The sequence below is a fragment of the Ammodytes marinus genome, assembly GCF_949987685.1.
Source record: "Ammodytes marinus genome assembly, chromosome: 19".
Taxonomy (NCBI): Eukaryota; Metazoa; Chordata; class Actinopteri; order Uranoscopiformes; family Ammodytidae; genus Ammodytes; species Ammodytes marinus.
In genome coordinates this window covers 20293746-20310938 of record NC_137223.1, presented here as the reverse complement: position 1 = coordinate 20310938, position 17193 = coordinate 20293746, and the positions used below count along the sequence as shown (strand labels likewise).

The window sequence follows — 17193 nt, the reverse complement described above, 5'->3', positions numbered from 1 at the left end:
TACACTCGCTGCCTCTGTGCCCCCTCTGGTAATGATACTGTGAGAAAAAAGGGAGAGGAATGGGGGGGGGGGGGAGAATAGTGGCATATTTAAATTTCTATTGAATTTTTGAACCATAGTAATCTTTATTGTCTTCATTGAGTTATTCTGCTTCTAATTCTCACCTTTGTTGATTTCTCCTCTAGTACCTGTTATTGACACATGTCCTATGTCTTTGTCCCGTCTAGTACCTGGTGATGGACTACTATGTGGGCGGTGACCTGCTGACTCTGCTCAGTAAGTTTGAGGACCGGCTGCCGGAGGAGATGGCCAAGTTCTACCTAGCGGAGATGGTGCTGGCCATCGACTCAGTTCACCGGCTACACTACGTCCACAGGTGAGGAGCAGGCTGTGTGTGTGTGTGTGTGTGTGTGTGTGTGTGTGTGTGTGTGTGTGTGTGTGTGTGTGTGTGTGTGTGTGTGTGTGTGTGTGTGTGTGTGTGTGTGTGTGTGTGTGTGTGTGTGTGTGTGTGTGTGTGTGTGTGTGTGTGTGTGTGTGTGTGTGTGTGTGTGTGTGTGTGTGTGTGTGTGTGTGTGTGTGTGTCCGTCCGGAGGTACCAATGTGTGTGAGTGTTTGTCTGTAATTATTTTTTTTGGAGAGGAACAGACTGAACAGGAAGACCCGATGATGGATGTGTTCAGTGTATTTACATTATTCTTGCTGCGTGGGCAAATTTCCAGCTGCGGGAAGCCACTAAATGAAAATAGCAGTGTATATGTGTGTGTGTGCACATGTTTGTCTTCAGTCATCACCAAAGGTAGCCAGTACCGCTGAATAATTATAGAGTATATTAGTGTGTGTTCCTGTGTGTGTTATTATTTCACTCTAGAACATTCCCATTTGAGGTCAGGATGGTGTGTGTTGGAGGCCGGATTTCAGTGTTTGGGAAAGAAAAATGCAGTGCACTCAGTTCCTTTACTTAAATTGAAAAAATCAAGATACAACATGTCAAGTTACAAGTAAAAGTCATGCATCCAAAATCCTGCCTTTAGTATAGGTGCAGAAAGGTTATCACCAATAAATAGATAGAGCAGTTATATTAAATAGATTTATGTCAAATGACAATGTGGCAGTGAAAAATGTATTGCTTCTAGTGATGAATTCTAAATGCAGCATTTAGCAGCTAAAGACCCAGCTATTTCCCTCTGGAGTTTTTGGAGACCACAAACTACAACACCACTGGTTTAATCTACAGCTATACATTTGATCTTATAAGCTCATTGTTTGTTTTAGTTGTTGTTGTTGTTGTTGTTGTTGTTGTTGTTGTTGTGAAGTTACTAACTATATCTGTCAGAGAAATGTAGTGGAGTAAAAAAGAACATGTCCATCTGAAATATATAGTTTGGTAGAAAAAAAGTGGCATTGAATTGAAAAACATTAGTGAAGGTACAATTATTCATTGCTTGTCGAGTATATGTACTCACCGTAGTTACTTTCCACCATCGCTAGCCTGTGCAATGTTTTAGCATTAGCTTACCTGTTGCTTTGTTTACATTTACGTCCCTGCTCTGTGTGCAGCTACAGGCACTCACCGCGTTCACTCATTTCACTGAATTGAAATCGTAACGGCCTAAAAGCACTGTTCACTGTTCACACCCCATGGCGCCTGGAACCATTTTCTTTTGTAACATAGATTCCAAAATCATGTTCGAGCCAATAGAGGACGCCCTCTGGAGCAGGAAGTTGAACCCTGCCAGACAGGAAGTGGTCATAATCGGCACGTTAACACAATTACAGTGTTGCTTTCGGCCTAGGGCTCGTCACAGCAGTTTTAATTTTCAAGGAGCGAGAGACGGATGGATAGACGGAGGGAAAGATGACGGACGGATAGAGTACAAGGGAGGGGTCAGAGCTTATGATAAAGCTAGGCGGCTCGTTTTGGGTGTGTCTGTAGCTTTCTTCTGATCTGTAATACGCTGCTGCCTGGAAGTCAGAAGGAAAAGAGACGTACCGAGAAACTTCCGACGGAGTTCTAGAGAGCTGTGTAGATATAAATGTACGAGTAAAGACAGGGAGTGAATGAGAAGAGAGTGGAGAGCCACTAATTGCATGCTGTTATCTCGGGGCCGCGGCGGGTGGGGGTTGGCGGTGGCAGCGGAGACAGAGGAGTGGATGGAAGGAAAAAAAAAAGGGACAAGCAGGAGGGGACAGCGCTGGTTCTCTTTAAGTCACCCTCGTGGACGCTTTGGGACAGTAATGATGGGGTATGGGAGGCGCGTGGGTGGGGGTGTGGCACTGGTACCACCCCTCCCCCCCCACACACACACACACCCTCCCCATGGACCAACCCCCAACTCCTCCTCTGCTCTCTACAGACAAGAATACACACACACACACACACACACACACACACACACACACACACACACACACACACACACACACACACACACACACACACACACACACACTCGTGGGAGATTTTGTATGCCTGCTTTGAAGAGGGTGGAGACGGCGAGGCAGGTCCCCTGAGGAGGGTGTGTCCTGCTGGCAGGTCCTGACTGATGTGTGTGTGTGTGTGTGTGTGTGTGTGTGTGGTGTGTTTCCTATTTGTATGACTAAGTTAAGAGTATAATGCTTTAAACCTTTAATTTAAAGGGTCTATTGTCCATTTAAGAGAAAACCAACCACCCTCTATTCATGGCTCACTTTCAAAACACAAACACACACACACACAAGCAGGCCTCTTTTTTAGAATACGAAAGGCAGGTTGAGGCTAAATTGCATTGCAATTGTTTCCTCAATTTTTCTCTTGGGTATCACAGTTTTTAACCGCCTGTGGTTCCTATTAACACAGTCACTAAAAATACTGCATTGACGAATATACTGTCTAAAAAAAAGAATAATTTCAACCTAAGAAACCTGTTGAATAAAACCCAGCAGACAGGAGGCCATGTTTAACATCTTTTATATGTATTGTTATATTGAAAGAAAAATGAAGATAAAACAACCGACGAATATGTGAACGCTAGTCTCGTAGCCTGTTTCTAATTTCCATTTCTTAAATTTCACGGATAGTCAGTGAATGCAGCTGCAGCTACAATATCAGTCACACCAGTCGTGTGTGTGTGTGGAGCGTTCTCCCAGTTTGAGGATTAGGTACTCAGCATAAATCCCATGTGTTTGCCGCTAGCAGACATTCCTCCGTCCTGTTGGTCATTCTACTCACACACTCACTATAGTGGGAGCAGTCGGAATGAATTTCTGGCAGTAAGCACTTTTTTCTTCTTCATTCTCCCATCATTACCGTTCAGTCGTACAGAGAATAATTGTCTGCTTGACGGATGAATCAGTCTCTGGGCTGCTCCAGATGTAAAGACTTGTTTATTTTCTCGTTGGAAAAGTATTTTGCTCCATGCTAGCGACACACGCTACACAAACCATAAGAGGCTCCATGTATGTTACACTGGGCTGACTAGCTTTAACAGATTTATTAAGAACACACACATGAATAAACAACCCATAGTGTAACATTCGGTTGATTTTACAGGCCCGCCCTCTTGAAGCAGTCCGAACCGGCGACTTTATAAAAATAACCCTGAGTTCTAGTATTTCAAGTATTGTATTCCACATTTTTTCAAGTATTGTGCAATAATTTCATTAAATGTACCGTTCATCAAGACATAAAATATATCAGGAGTTAATGTGTGGTGGGGCCGCACTTGGTGAGGGTAATAATATGTTTTGGGTTCCTGGATGGGACTGAATCATTTGTTTTGCAAGCTTTAAAAAACCAGAGATAAAATGTCGTAATAAGTAGAGTTGGAGGAATGTTTCACTGTCCCTGTCATGGACTCCATATCCCCACAGAGATTCTTCTTGGCTTTTTAGAGGGCTCAGAGGTATTCGACTATCCTCCCAGACATGATACACAAGAAATGGTGCTTCAGCATCTTTATATCCCTGCTGTTTTGTAGGGCCGTAACTGGCTGATTATTTGACTGTTTAATGTTCAGAAATGAAGAAGAAACCCTACAGGTTATTGATAAGCTACATTACCCCACTGGCCTTATATACACAATTAAAACATATTTAAGCGATGGCTACATCAGTAGAAAGGAAACTTTTTCATATTCTCATGATATGTCTTCAACTAGCCTTATCAGCTAACAGCTCATAGTCTAAATGATGGCATTTCAGCTCACCTAATGTGCGTTTTCTTCTGAGTTGTGAAGTAGTTGACCTCGCCACAATGTTGGCCCATTTCATATTAATATCTGCAGTTCTGTTGACACTGATTTAGTTCAAAAGAGCCCAGATGAAAGAAATGAAGAGCAAAGAGCCTTTGGGTCAGCCTTCTGTCCACTTCGGCCAGGTCCCTCGAGAGGCAGCGTGTTAAGAGTCAGACGCTGTGTGTGTGTGTGTGTGTGTGTGTGTGTGTGTGTGTGTGTGTTCATTTATTCAGTGGTAAGTGATCTGCGTGGCCTCCCAAAGGGCCCTGACAAACGTTTCAATAGGCCAACTCAGCATGGCTTTGTGCTGCCTAGCGCCACATTTGTCTGTCCTGTGTGTGTGCGACTCTGTGTGTGATGGGGATTCTGAGTGAAAGTGGAGGCGGGGGTTGGTACAGAGGGGAAGTGACAGTGTTTGTGTGTGTGGATATAGAGAGGAGGAGATTTGTCATAATCATGGATAGGGGAAGACTGATAACAGCACACACTCACATGAAATAAGATGTAATTTCAGGGTGTGACAGTTCAAATCTGTTTCCAAGTGGGTTCCTAATACTGTACAATACGGGGACTTTGTGTGTGTGTGTGTGTGTGTGTGTGTGTGTGTGTGTGTGTGTGTGTGTGTGTGTGTGTGTGTGCGTGTGCGTGTGCGTGTGTGTGTGCGCGATGGTGTGTGTTATCCTATTGATTGCAGCCTTTGTGTTTTATTATTGATCAGCGCCATGTGTCTTTCACAGCCCAGTGACCTAAGAGCAAACAGGGCTTCCTCCCTCCATCTCTCATACACACATGCACACACACGCTACCATCATTTATTTACATTGTTGACTATCTAAATATAAAATCACTTTTTGGATGTTAGATATTCCCTGATTTGATGGAAATTGTATCGTCCAGAAAAATGCTCAAATCTTTACTGTGTGCGTGTGTGTGTGTGTGTGTGTTTTGTGAGAATCGGTATAAAGTGATGCCATAAGTCACACAGGCAGCAGTTATTTGAACCATTAGTTAACATACGCTTGGCCAGAGCCATGTGGACATGCCTTGTCTTTGCAGTTTCCAGTGTTGCTGCAGGCCACTTTGTGTGTGTGTGTGTGTATTGCGAGGCTGTGTCCAGATGGCCCTCACAGATGGATGCTGTGGTCTTAGAAGAGATTACCTCCCTCTATTCTTGTCCCTGCGCTGCTCCTTAAAGGCCAGGACACACCAGCCCGATAATCGCCGTCGTCAAAAAAAAAGACGAATCTGTTTGGTGTGTGCCGTGACGTCGGCCGACGTAGAGGTCGTCGGGCTTGTTTTGAGCCTGTCGGCCGCCGATTGAACATGTTCAATCGGCGGCCGACCGTCTTTCATTTGGAGCAATTTGATTGGTGGAGGGCTAGCGAATCAGTGAAGCCCGGAAGTGAGGCGGGTAGCACAAACAGCTAACAACAGCTAGCCATCGTTTTAATGTGTTTGTTCGTTTCGTTTTGAGAGTACTCACATGCATCAACCCTTGTTGACTGCTCGACACCATGCTCGACACTCTCTGCTAAAAATTGTGCTCTTATGGTCCATAAATATAAATACGTATTTCTATCTATGTTTATGCACTAGAGAGATGTCCAATCATTTCCGGCTTTCGTATTTTTTCGGGCCACAATACAGATTAGCGCCGCCTGCTGTTGTGGAGACATTACGTCCCGCGAGCGTACGGAAAATAAACAGTCGTCTCGGTGTGTTCTTTAGCAGCGACGGGAAGCTGGAGCTTCCTGAAACGGCCGACTCCATTTTTTGCGTAGTCGGAACATGTCGGACTGGTGTGTCCTGGCCTTTAGACTGCAGGAGCCCTGTGACACAGTAGCCCAATTAGCAATGCTAACTAGCCTAGCTTAGCATCACCACCTCTCTCGGTTGGTCCACCTGTGGAATGTTAACCCATTGATGATGGCTGCTGCGCGATGCTACATTGTATCTCCTGCCTGATGCTGCATAGCGCAGCATTGTTACTTTATCTAACTTTCATGGAGCGCGCAGCATAAAATGCACCGTCATTGGTTCAAATACACATGAGGTGGGTTTTGTTGATTTTTTAAGACCACGTGACCACCCAAAAGTTGTGTGGTTTGCCGAAAATCATGTTAATAAAAAAAAATAATAATAATAAAAAAAATATGCCGGCTGTGTCGGTGATAGTGTATTACAGAACAGTTAGTGGCGTTCAGAGCGCAGAATCTAGGTCTACTATAGGCTACGGACAAAAATCACACAACACATTGCATCTATTTATTAACAATATTTATGGATTTAGGCTATATTTTGCTGCTCCAACTCAAATTCAGCCCAGCCAGGCGATAGTTAAGTTTCAGTTTCGTTTTCATCTCCGTGGTATACAGCCGTTTGGACCAGCTGACCGGCTCCCGACAGCAGGAGTCAGTCTGCTTTCCAGTTGTACTGGGAAGTCAGATTTATGGTGCCAGTGATAATTGAACTAAATAATAAAATAAAGCTATCTCCTCATTCCTATATCTGTCTATCTTTATCTCTCCACTACACACTCAGTCACTACTATCCATGCTAAAAGGTAGCAGGATTATAACCTCATTTAGCACATTATTTTTACATATTTTATAATATTTATTATAATTTTTTCTCCCCCATCTAATTTTGAAAATGTTTTGGTTTGTAAGCGCTACGGGAGCATGTTTAAATAAAACCTGTGAACCTTAACTTTTAAATGTATTTTATTTCATGTTTCTATGTGCTACACAGGCTTAGATATTAAGGTTTTGGTAGACGTTGACAATTCGTACTATTTTTTCAGAAAACCCTCGGGCATTAAAGGCCTACTTCACCGGTTTGAATATGAAGGTGTATTGAATTCTGAGATCCTATGTAGTATAAATGTGCGAAAAAAATTGAAATCGGTTCATCCTAGCCTGAGAAAAGGCAGAAAGAGTATTTTTTTTAACCCTATATTTCTCCTTCTCGTGACATCACAGAAAGAGAAATATAGGGTTAAAAAAAAACTTACTTTGTAAATATTACTGTGATGTCTTTTACTGTGACATCACAGTAATATTTACAAAGTACGTTTTTTTTTCACCTTCATATTCAAACCGGTGAAGTAGGCCTTTAAGGACATGCATCTTAGACTGCCATAGTCATCAATGGGTTAATGTGAGTCAGCTCTTGTGCTGTCGGTCTCAAGTTCTGTTCAGGGAGATTTGGGAAAGGAGGAGGATGAGAGACAATTGCTGCTAAGAAGAGAGAGAGAGAGAGGAAGAGAGAGGAGTGGGCAGACAGGCTTTAGCACTAAATGGTTTATCACTAGCTGCAGCAATGTCCCCTACCTACCCTGTACCTACACACAGACACGGACACAGACACTCGCACAGGTCAACTCACGCTGTCTGCTCTTTGGCCTACCAGAAGTCTCAGGAGTAGATTAAGGCCTCCAACAAAACACACATCCACATATCCACTTGCTTGCAGAGCTACGGGAGTCATTCATGATTTATAAGACCTACACTTCCAGGCAGGTGGTCCGAGGTTATTTTAATTCACTGTTTCTCACCAAAAAGGGTTGTGTGTATTATTGAGGCCTAACTAATGTATAGAATGCATTTCCGTTCTCTTCAAACAAATGCAAAGCCGATTTATTTACATTTTTACATCCATGCTTGCGTGCTGGCAGTCTTCTTCTTTCATGCCTTTAATGGTTTGTTGCTCACTTTTGGGCACATTACCGCCACCTGTAGGTCAGTGGAATAGCGTGGAGCCATTGCTAGGAATGTGCATCGCGTCACCAGCATGCTCCTGCGTGTGCATATTTGTCTTTGTGCACAACACAACAAAGACCCACTCTAAAAACATTGCTTCAGTGCTGCTAGCGGTCAAAAGCTCCACAGGGCTTCTTTCAAGTTATTTTTGTTCCCTTTTTAAATGATGAATTGACAACTCTTCAAAAAGTTCTGTTAACAACGTTATACAATTGCAAGCCAAAAAACTGCATATTTTTTTCCAGCGATTTGTTCCCAAGTTTGTGTCGTCCTACTCGGGCCTTCCATCATGTCTAGGTTTCTGCTTGTTAAAGCTAAGGTGAAGGTTCAGATATAACCGAAAGCAGTGTGGAGTCCAAGATAAATGTCCTCTTAGAGACATTAAACATTTTATCAGAGAAATCTCAATTCTCCGTATCCAAGTTTTAAGCTCTCCTTGACAGCGTGACCCTGACTATACTGTGTGTCGGTTGTTTATGTGCGTTTGTGGCTGCCAAGTTCACATTACTTCAGATAGGTTCGGTGAATGCATGCACTCGGGTGCGATGCGCGGTTTTACTCCAAAGTTTTTTGGAAAGAGGTGACGTCCAATCTGGAACCCATCTGCGAGCAGTCGAGATCCCTTTTAAAAAGACCTCCAAGTAACCCATGATGCAAACAGTGATTTTAAGTGTCAATTTATATCCGTGTATATGTTTTGGAGCCTGGCTTTTATATGTCTATACAAGTCACATATGTGCACATATACCTTTAGTCAACTGTTTTATAGGTTGGTGAATTAGTGTTGTATCTGAAGTGGAGAGATAGCTAGGCTGCGGCCCCCCATGAGATGGGACTATTAACACTACTGGGGAATGGCATGGGCTCACATCTGGCTTTGAAGAGATCTCTAGCCGAAGACAGAAACATAAAAGGCGTCTTCAAAGCCAATGCATGTCTGCTCACGCTTAAAAGGGAGAAAAAAAACCTTTGGCAATAGTCTCATTTATTTATTGAGTAGTTAAGAAGATTTTAAGGAAGATAACAGTGGAATGTGGGAATTTGTTTAATTGATTAACCTCAACTTCCTGTTTTATGATCTGGCAATAATTGATTTTTTTTGCCAGGCGACCATATCACGTGGCTTATGGTCTATCTGAAGGCACTGGAATTTATCTGGGACTTCAGTGTAACTTTGATTTAGATTCAGCTCTTGCTTGGTGTCTGTATGAAATCTAAAAATGCACACGATTTTTAAGTACTGCAAGATAGAGCCATTGTCATTAGCAAAAGTAGAACATTGTCAAGAGTGGACCTTAAATGTACAGTATTTAGCTTGGAGGTTGTGTTTCTTTCATCTACTTGTTATGTTTTAATTAGATACAACCATCCTTGTCTGCTAAGAATCGGTATTACTATCCTATTGGTGTGTTGTGCATTCTGTAAGTGAGGCCTGCAGGGTATGTGTGCTTGTGCTGGACAATCTGCTTATTACTATTTTAAGCAGAGCCATGCACACAAAACTGCCCAGAAATTGTACCAGCCCAGTTTTGTAACCCATGACCTCAAAGGGGTGTTTAAGTTTGATTTTTCAGTCAAATATCGTCCCCCTTAACCAGTATTATTTGTGCGTTTCTGAATGCACAGTGTTAGTATTTGTGCTTTTTTGGCACCACCCTAACACGTTTTCTATGGCCCCCCCGCCCCCAATACCATGTGTATTGAGCTGTGCTTGGGTTGACTGTGTTGATAAGAGGGCCTCAGACACAGGGCTGGACATGGTCTGCCCTCGGGGGAAATCAGTGGAATGGTCACACAGGGACAGAGGCTTTATTTAACCGTGGTGGTTGGGGTGCAGTGACGTCTCTGTTTCATACCACTCCAGCCCAATGATTGTTGGAGTTTATGATAATGTCAATTTTCAATCTAATAAACACATCATTGAAACTATTAACACGTACGCCAGGAGGTCACAGATGAAAGCTAATCAAAGAAGTATTGCTCCTGGAAGTGATCAAGAAGTGGACACAGACCAGGCCTGGCTGTAGTTCCAGGCCAGCGCTCTATGAGCACACCACCATGTAAGACAATAGCCCCGACAGGCAGCCCAACACAAAGCACCTGTCAGAGAACAGCTGTTAAACATACAGCAAGATCTCCTGCACAATATTGCCTTAAGGATGGGCACCTAGAAGTTGAAGTAACCATTGCAGATGTAGTGACGAGTAGTATTTTTATAAAGTTGCAAGTAATAAACTTTCACCGAGCTACTTTCTGAACAAATGTGTGCACTTTGTAGTTTGGCTTATTTGAAGCTAATGTACTGGCATGATTCCTGCTGTTCTGAGCTTTTACCTTCATGGTTGAATGCATTTATTGGAAGTCGCTTTGGATAAAAGCATCAGCTAAATATAAAAATCGATATTTAAAATATTCCCTATCAAGAGGTTGTCTGGAAACAGCAAAGAAACCAGTGCCTGAGCTGCAATGATACATATGCACCCACAGTTGCACTCTTAACAACCTAGTTTGCTGGTTAAGCAGTGAAAGTAGTCTATCTATTCTGTAAACATTTCATCAGCAGTAGTAATGCAGAACAAATGGCACTGGAGGAAAGAATTCTACAGAGCGCAGCCACCATGTACACATCTGTGAAGGTATGTGTTGTCCATTGCCCCCCCCCCCCACACACGCACACACACTACTCACCCCCACCGACTCAATCTGTCTCTGTTCGCAAACACAAATATTGTTGGTAAAGCGAACAGGGGAGTCTGTCTGTTTAGGACACAGGGGCTTTTTTAGTGAGTGGGAGTGTGTTTGTGCGTTGCATTTTTCCTCAAACAGTGTGTGTGTGTGTGTGTGTGTGTGTGTGTGTGTGTGTGTAACTTTCTGCACAGCTAACTCCCACAACACAAGTCCAACTATTTCCAGTGTTCGTTCTTTCGTTCGGTCACTTTGGAGTTGTCCAACGCTGATTAATGTGCGGGGGGAAATTACACTTAATTAAATCAAAAATATAAATGATTACACAGTGGCTTTACAAGTGAGTTAAGACAGTTACACTTCCCCAGGTTACATCATTGAATGTGATGATTATTGATGATTGTACTGTAATATGAGATCAGGCTTGAGTGTGTGTGTGTTTTTGATGGCCGATACGATAGGTATTGTTTTGTTTGGATAAATGATTTGTTTTCTTCATTCTACCCAGAGGAAACGATTGCTAAGTTTATCTTTTCCCTTTTCTTCTCCGTCCTCCAACTCCCCCCCTCCCCCCCACCCGACCCTGCTCTACTTTTTTCTCTTCTGTCTCCTTCCAGGGACATTAAGCCCGACAACATTCTGTTGGATATGAACGGCCACATCCGCCTGGCTGACTTCGGCTCCTGCCTCAAACTCATGGAGGATGGGACAGTACGTATTTTTCTTTTCTTTTCTTCTTCTTTTTTTTTTACCACACTACTGCTGATGCCTCGTAACCGTCCAAAGCAAACATACCAGAGCTTTTACTGACCTCCTCGTCAACCCCCAGGGGTCCCCCAGGAGAGGAGTGTGTGGTTCAGTGGCTTGGCTCTGCATGCATTTTTATGATTCAGACAATTTCGCCCAGTAAAAGAAAAAAAAAAAATTCCCCTCAGGTGTTACATTAAAAAAAAATGACAGGATGAAAAAAAGATGATCAAAGAAGTGTTTTGGTTTTGTTCCTCCAATGTTAATATAGCGATGGGGGGTAATATGACCGCTTTTAAAGAAATACATTCAAGCGTCTAGATCGAAGCTTTTGAATTACGATAAGAGCTTTATGACTTTGGCGTTTCATCTGTATCAAAGCAACTTCCTGAATAATAAAGAGAGGTGATGCCAATGTGTGATGGATCCAAAATTCCAACATCTGCTTAACTCTTCCACTGTGGAACTGTTGGCACTTAATAAAGACAGTCATTTTAGGAACATTAGTGTGTTTAGATTATGAAAGGAACTTATATTTACTGCACAGATTTGAAATTCAGGATTAGGCATCAAATGTGCGGTCTCAAAACTGCTTTGAAAAAGTTCAAATGTAGCTCTGGAGAACTGATATAGACGAGGGATTTGTGCTGTAGTCAGGGCTCTGACAGTTCAATGTGCTCTTTGTTTGGTTGTGTGCTGTTGTATGCGGTGGTATCCATCTCGCATGCTTCCAAGACTCCAGTCTGTAACTCATCATCATAACTACCATTAACATACAGGCTGCACTTGATTATTTAAAGGTACAGTGTGTAGAATTGATTGGGTTTTAGTACAGAAAAGACAAAATTGACGTCCTTACACATGTTTTTATACATAATGAGTGTCTGCTGGGAATGCAAATGTTGTAAGATGAGGAATAAGTGATACATAATTAATAACTAGATACATCTTCACCTCATTACTTGAGGAAGTGGTGGATGATGCCATCTGTAGTAAATAGGTTATTGTCCTTTAAGGCCAACGTAGGTTCTGTAAATTCTCAGAACAGGAGGGGTCGCAATGGCACTTTGCAATCTAAATCTTTCACCATTATATGCCTCTCAATACTCCGATACAACACACTTAACTTTTGTTCTTCTGTGTGTGTGAGATGTTGTCCCTCATATGTGGCATTCTAAGCAGTCTCAGGATCAGTTCTTGACCTGTGTGTTGTCCCTGTGTTCAGGTCCAGTCCTCTGTGGCGGTGGGGACTCCAGACTACATCTCCCCTGAAATCCTCCAGGCAATGGAGGATGGGAAAGGCAAGTACGGGCCTGAGTGCGACTGGTGGTCCCTGGGCGTCTGCATGTATGAAATGCTGTATGGCGAGACTCCTTTCTACGCAGAGTCCCTGGTGGAAACCTATGGCAAGATCATGAACCACAAGGTGAGCTTTCTAGAGTTTGAGATTTACTTCAGCTTGCTTTTCCATATATGTCAGTCACATGTCGAGGCAATAGTAAAAATATATGCTGTAGTAAAAGAGGTTAGAGAGATGGGGTATATAAAAAAATAGATCCGAAGCACTGTAAGATTACATTTGATTGAACATTTTTCTTTTATTTGTGATTTTAATGTTTGTTTTTCAAAAGTTAAACATTTCTCCATGTCAAACTGCTGTGTTGCCCCTAATGCATTGGCCTCACATTTCTTCCACACAGGAGCGATTCCAATTCCCACAGCAGATAGCGGATGTGTCGGAGGACGCGAAGGATCTGATTCGTCGACTCATTTGCAGCCGAGAGCACCGATTGGGCCAGAACGGCATCGAGGACTTCAAGCACCACCCCTTCTTCACTGGTAGATGTCACTTTCTCTTCTGGGATTTGAATTACCAATATTAATATTTATGAAGTGTGTTTATCAGCAGGATTTGTTACCTCTTATTGCTTTTTAGATTTATTTTATTCAAATTCAGTTGTGGCCTTCTTTCTGCCAGTATCCTTTCTAGATGTTGTATGTATAGCAATATAACAATTGACATATGAAAATACTATACATACTGTATTGGCTATGCAAATTATTTTCCTACGTTGTATTTTTTTTTCTTCTATTCTATACATGCTAATGTGTTTTTTTCGTCATTGAAACATTTAAGTTTTTGTACCTCGTTTGTGCATTTTGATAACAAAAAATATATACCTCAATTAAATATCCGATTCTATATCTACAGTATATTGAGCAATGAATGCTACGCTAGCATGCCTTTTTTTTAACAGAAGAAAAAAACTAAGCTCTAATCGGATTAATCAATTTGCATTCTAGCCAACCAGAGTGGTGTGTTTATTAATGAATGAATAATGGACCATCATCCTGTGTTCTAAGTGCAATGTCTTTTGTGTTCAGGCATCGATTGGGAAAACATTCTTGCGTGCGAGGCGCCCTACATCCCAGAGGTCAGCAGTCCTACAGACACCTCCAACTTTGATGTAGATGACGACTGCCTAAAGAACTCGGTAAGAGGGATTGTTTAGGGGTAAACATACACACACACACACACACACACACACACACACACACACACACACACACTGCACTTTCTCATTTTCGTATGTCTATAAGTTCATCTGCCGTTTGAATAACTCAGAAAATCTGATTGTTTTGGAACTGACGAACATTGCATTTAGTGCCACAGATGTGAAAATCTCACTTCTTCTCTGTCATGTTTTTGAATCATTGTTCAGGAGACCATGCCCCCTCCCTCTCACACTGCCTTCTCCGGCCACCACCTGCCCTTTGTGGGTTTCACCTACACAAGCAAATGGTAAGTGCTACCGTGGGAATCAAATATATATATTTCTTAAGTCAAGTGAATGGAAGTGAATGAAATACAGTGAAGGCACTATTTTCCTCCAGTATTCTTCCTGTTGGCAAAATTAAAATTCACTTTTGTGTCTTCTTTTTTCTGTGTTATAGTTTACAAAAAAAAACACAACAAACGTAGACTTGCATACAACATCTCAACGATTGCATAGAAAATCACATTAAACCAAGTTAAGATCAAGTAATTCATTGTATTGCAGGAAATAAAGTCTATGAAGAAGAAAAAAAAATACTTTTTAATAAAAGAAGGTGAAAAACCGTGACACCTTGTCATGGTTGGACTCCATGTGTAATCGGTCGTTTTAAATGGACATACTTTCCCAGACAAGCCTCCACACTGTATAACATTCTTATCAGTCCATTTGCAGTGGCGTAGGAGTAGTAAATGAGCTCTCCTCCCTAATAAGGTGATGTTCAGGCTGTCGATCCTCACCCTGAGAAAGCACCAAACCCACAGCTAACTTCCTTATCTCTTCATGGCTCAGTGATAATGGCCCTTTCCTCTCTTTCTTTCTTCGGTTCACTCTGTCGGTGTCTCTCTCACACTCCCCATCTTCCTTTCTGCTGTTGTCATTCCCCCTCTCTCTCTCTTTCTCTTCTTGTCTCCCATGACTCAACATCCTCCCATCTCTCAACTCGTCTCTATCTCTGTCCTACACTTTCCTGTTTCCCGTGGCCCTGCTGTTTCTCTGTCATTTCCTTCTGGTCTCTGTCTCTCTCATACTTAAAAGCTATAGTGCGTAACTTTTTCATATAAATGAATGTTGGTTACATTCAAGCCATTGCCAAATGAGTTGATTAAGCCTATCAGCTCCACAAAAATCTCTCTGTATTTCTCAGTATGGCAGCGTTTTACAAACTGGTGTCGCCCCCCTGACACTGGCGCAAGAGCTCATGAAAATCCCAAGAAGAGCCCAAGAGATGTTTCAGTTGGCGATTCTACTGCTAAGAAAGAAACTGGACGTGCAGCAGAAGGAAAAAAATCCATGCGCAGTCACCAAAGGCTTACCTCCATGTTGATGCGCCAACATTGTTATTATAATTACTAAGTATTTCTCATGGGGGCGACAGAAGTTACGCACTATAGCTTTCTTTTACTGTTTAAAAACACCACTATTCCCATTTTTCAGCTCTATAAATGGCTTATCTTTCCTTGTCACTTATCACTCAACCTCTCCAAGACTTTGACCCACTATCCTTTCTCTCTTTTTTTTTAATCATTCTCACTGCTACCGTTCTCATGCCTCCTACACCTTTCTAACGTGTTCCCCTGGTCATGCTCTCTCTCTCCCCCCTGCAGCACCCTGTCAGACCGGGGCGTGCTCAGACAGCTGGCGGTGCAGCCTGGCAGGACGGGTCAGGACCAGCTGGACCAGACTGTGCAGCGCGGGCTGGAGGACAGCCTGGCCACAGAGGCCTACGAGAGGAGGATCCGCCGCCTGGAGCAGGAGAAGCTGGAGCTCAGCCGCAAACTCACAGGTATGAAAGAGAGAGTCTGGCTGTGTTCGAAACGGTCTACCGTACTAACGTCCTCCCTCCTACATACTCAACGTGTATACACTACATACTGTCTACTTAACGATCGATTGTGTATGCGTGGTTCGTCTGACCGTTTTCACTGAAGTATACAGAAGCAAGAAAGAATGAAAAAGAAAAAAACTTCCGTGCCGTTTAAAATAGGGCAATGCATTGTGCGACGGTTGAGTAGAAAAAGTAACCTATTGATCCATACACAAAATCTTCCCGGAAGTAAGTACTCATCCGGGAATTTTTCGCCTACACAAACTTGTATACACAACCACAACATACTTAAATTGGCTTTTCGAACACAGCCTCTGTTTGAAGTGGTCACTCACATGCACAACATGCAGTTTCAAAGCTAAAGAGATTTAGAGTTTTTCCGAACAGAACTGGTAGAAATGGACCAAATTGGGGCGCCTTTAGCTCAGTTGGTAGGGCGTCCCCCCCCCGGGCCGGGCCCAGCAGCAGACCCGGGTTCGATTCCCGCCCGCAGTCTATCTCTGCATGTCACTCCCCTCTCTGCCCCATTTCACCTCTGTCTCTACACTATCAATAAAGCATAAAAATGCCCAAAAAAAAATATATAAAAAAAAAAAGAAATTGACCAAATCTTGATTAGTATGCTTGAAAATAAAAGTTATTCTTTAGTTAATTAGCTTAGAATGAGCCTTTTTATAACCACATAGGAGCCGGGTGCCGTCATGTAGCACTGCCACATTTCTACAGTAGCACAGGAAGGACAAACTTAATCACCTTACATGTTTTTATATATATTGGGTGTCCGTCGGAAATGCATCTTTTTGAAGACAAAGAAGAAGTCCTATAGAATAAACAACTAAATACATCTGTCATTACGTTTTTTCTCGCCACACCTAAGATTGATAGAAAAAAATTATAAAATGGATCAAAAGCATTTCAAGACACATAACTGGTGCCTTTTCCTCTGACCCGTTTCAGAGTCGACTCAGACGGTGCAGGCCCTGCAGCATCCATCAGGAGAGGGTCCCGTCACCCCCAACAGGGACGGGGAGATCAGGAGTCTGAAGAGCGAGATCGACATCCTCAAGAAGCAGATCGCTGGTCAGGATTTTACTTTATTCATATGTAGTTTTTACTCAGTAGTACAAATAAATCAACCATCTGCTTTTACTAACCTACCAGCAAAATTGTAATTTATGGATGGCCACGTTCAAAATCTCAACTGTTTATCAAATCTCTCTGTTTGTGTGTTTGTCAGACTCAGGACAACTTGAGAAGCAGCTGGAGGATGTGACGTCGTCTCGCAGGGAGATGGAGGACACATCCAAACACATCAAGACTCTGGAGAAACAGATGAAGAGTCTCACACAGGAGAGGGATGACCTGCACAAGGTACAAATACTATTCTGTGTGTTTACGTGTGTGTG

At 42.6% G+C, this 17193-nt stretch overlaps 1 protein-coding gene across 4 annotated transcripts in view; it reads left to right on the top strand.

Annotated features, from left to right (window-relative positions):
- Window positions 1–17193, top strand: part of cdc42bpab (CDC42 binding protein kinase alpha (DMPK-like) b) — a 74050-nt gene that overhangs the window by 31914 nt on the left and 24943 nt on the right. For all 4 annotated transcript variants that reach the window (XM_080048053.1, XM_080048055.1, XM_080048054.1 and 1 more), the window contains exons 5-13: window positions 228–376; window positions 11275–11368; window positions 12630–12830; window positions 13105–13243; window positions 13790–13899; window positions 14128–14207; window positions 15567–15745; window positions 16745–16867; window positions 17025–17158. In XM_080048053.1, coding sequence (XP_079904179.1) covers window positions 228–376; window positions 11275–11368; window positions 12630–12830; window positions 13105–13243; window positions 13790–13899; window positions 14128–14207; window positions 15567–15745; window positions 16745–16867; window positions 17025–17158 — 1209 coding nt within the window. The remainder of the gene's footprint in view (window positions 1–227; window positions 377–11274; window positions 11369–12629; window positions 12831–13104; window positions 13244–13789; window positions 13900–14127; window positions 14208–15566; window positions 15746–16744; window positions 16868–17024; window positions 17159–17193) is intronic.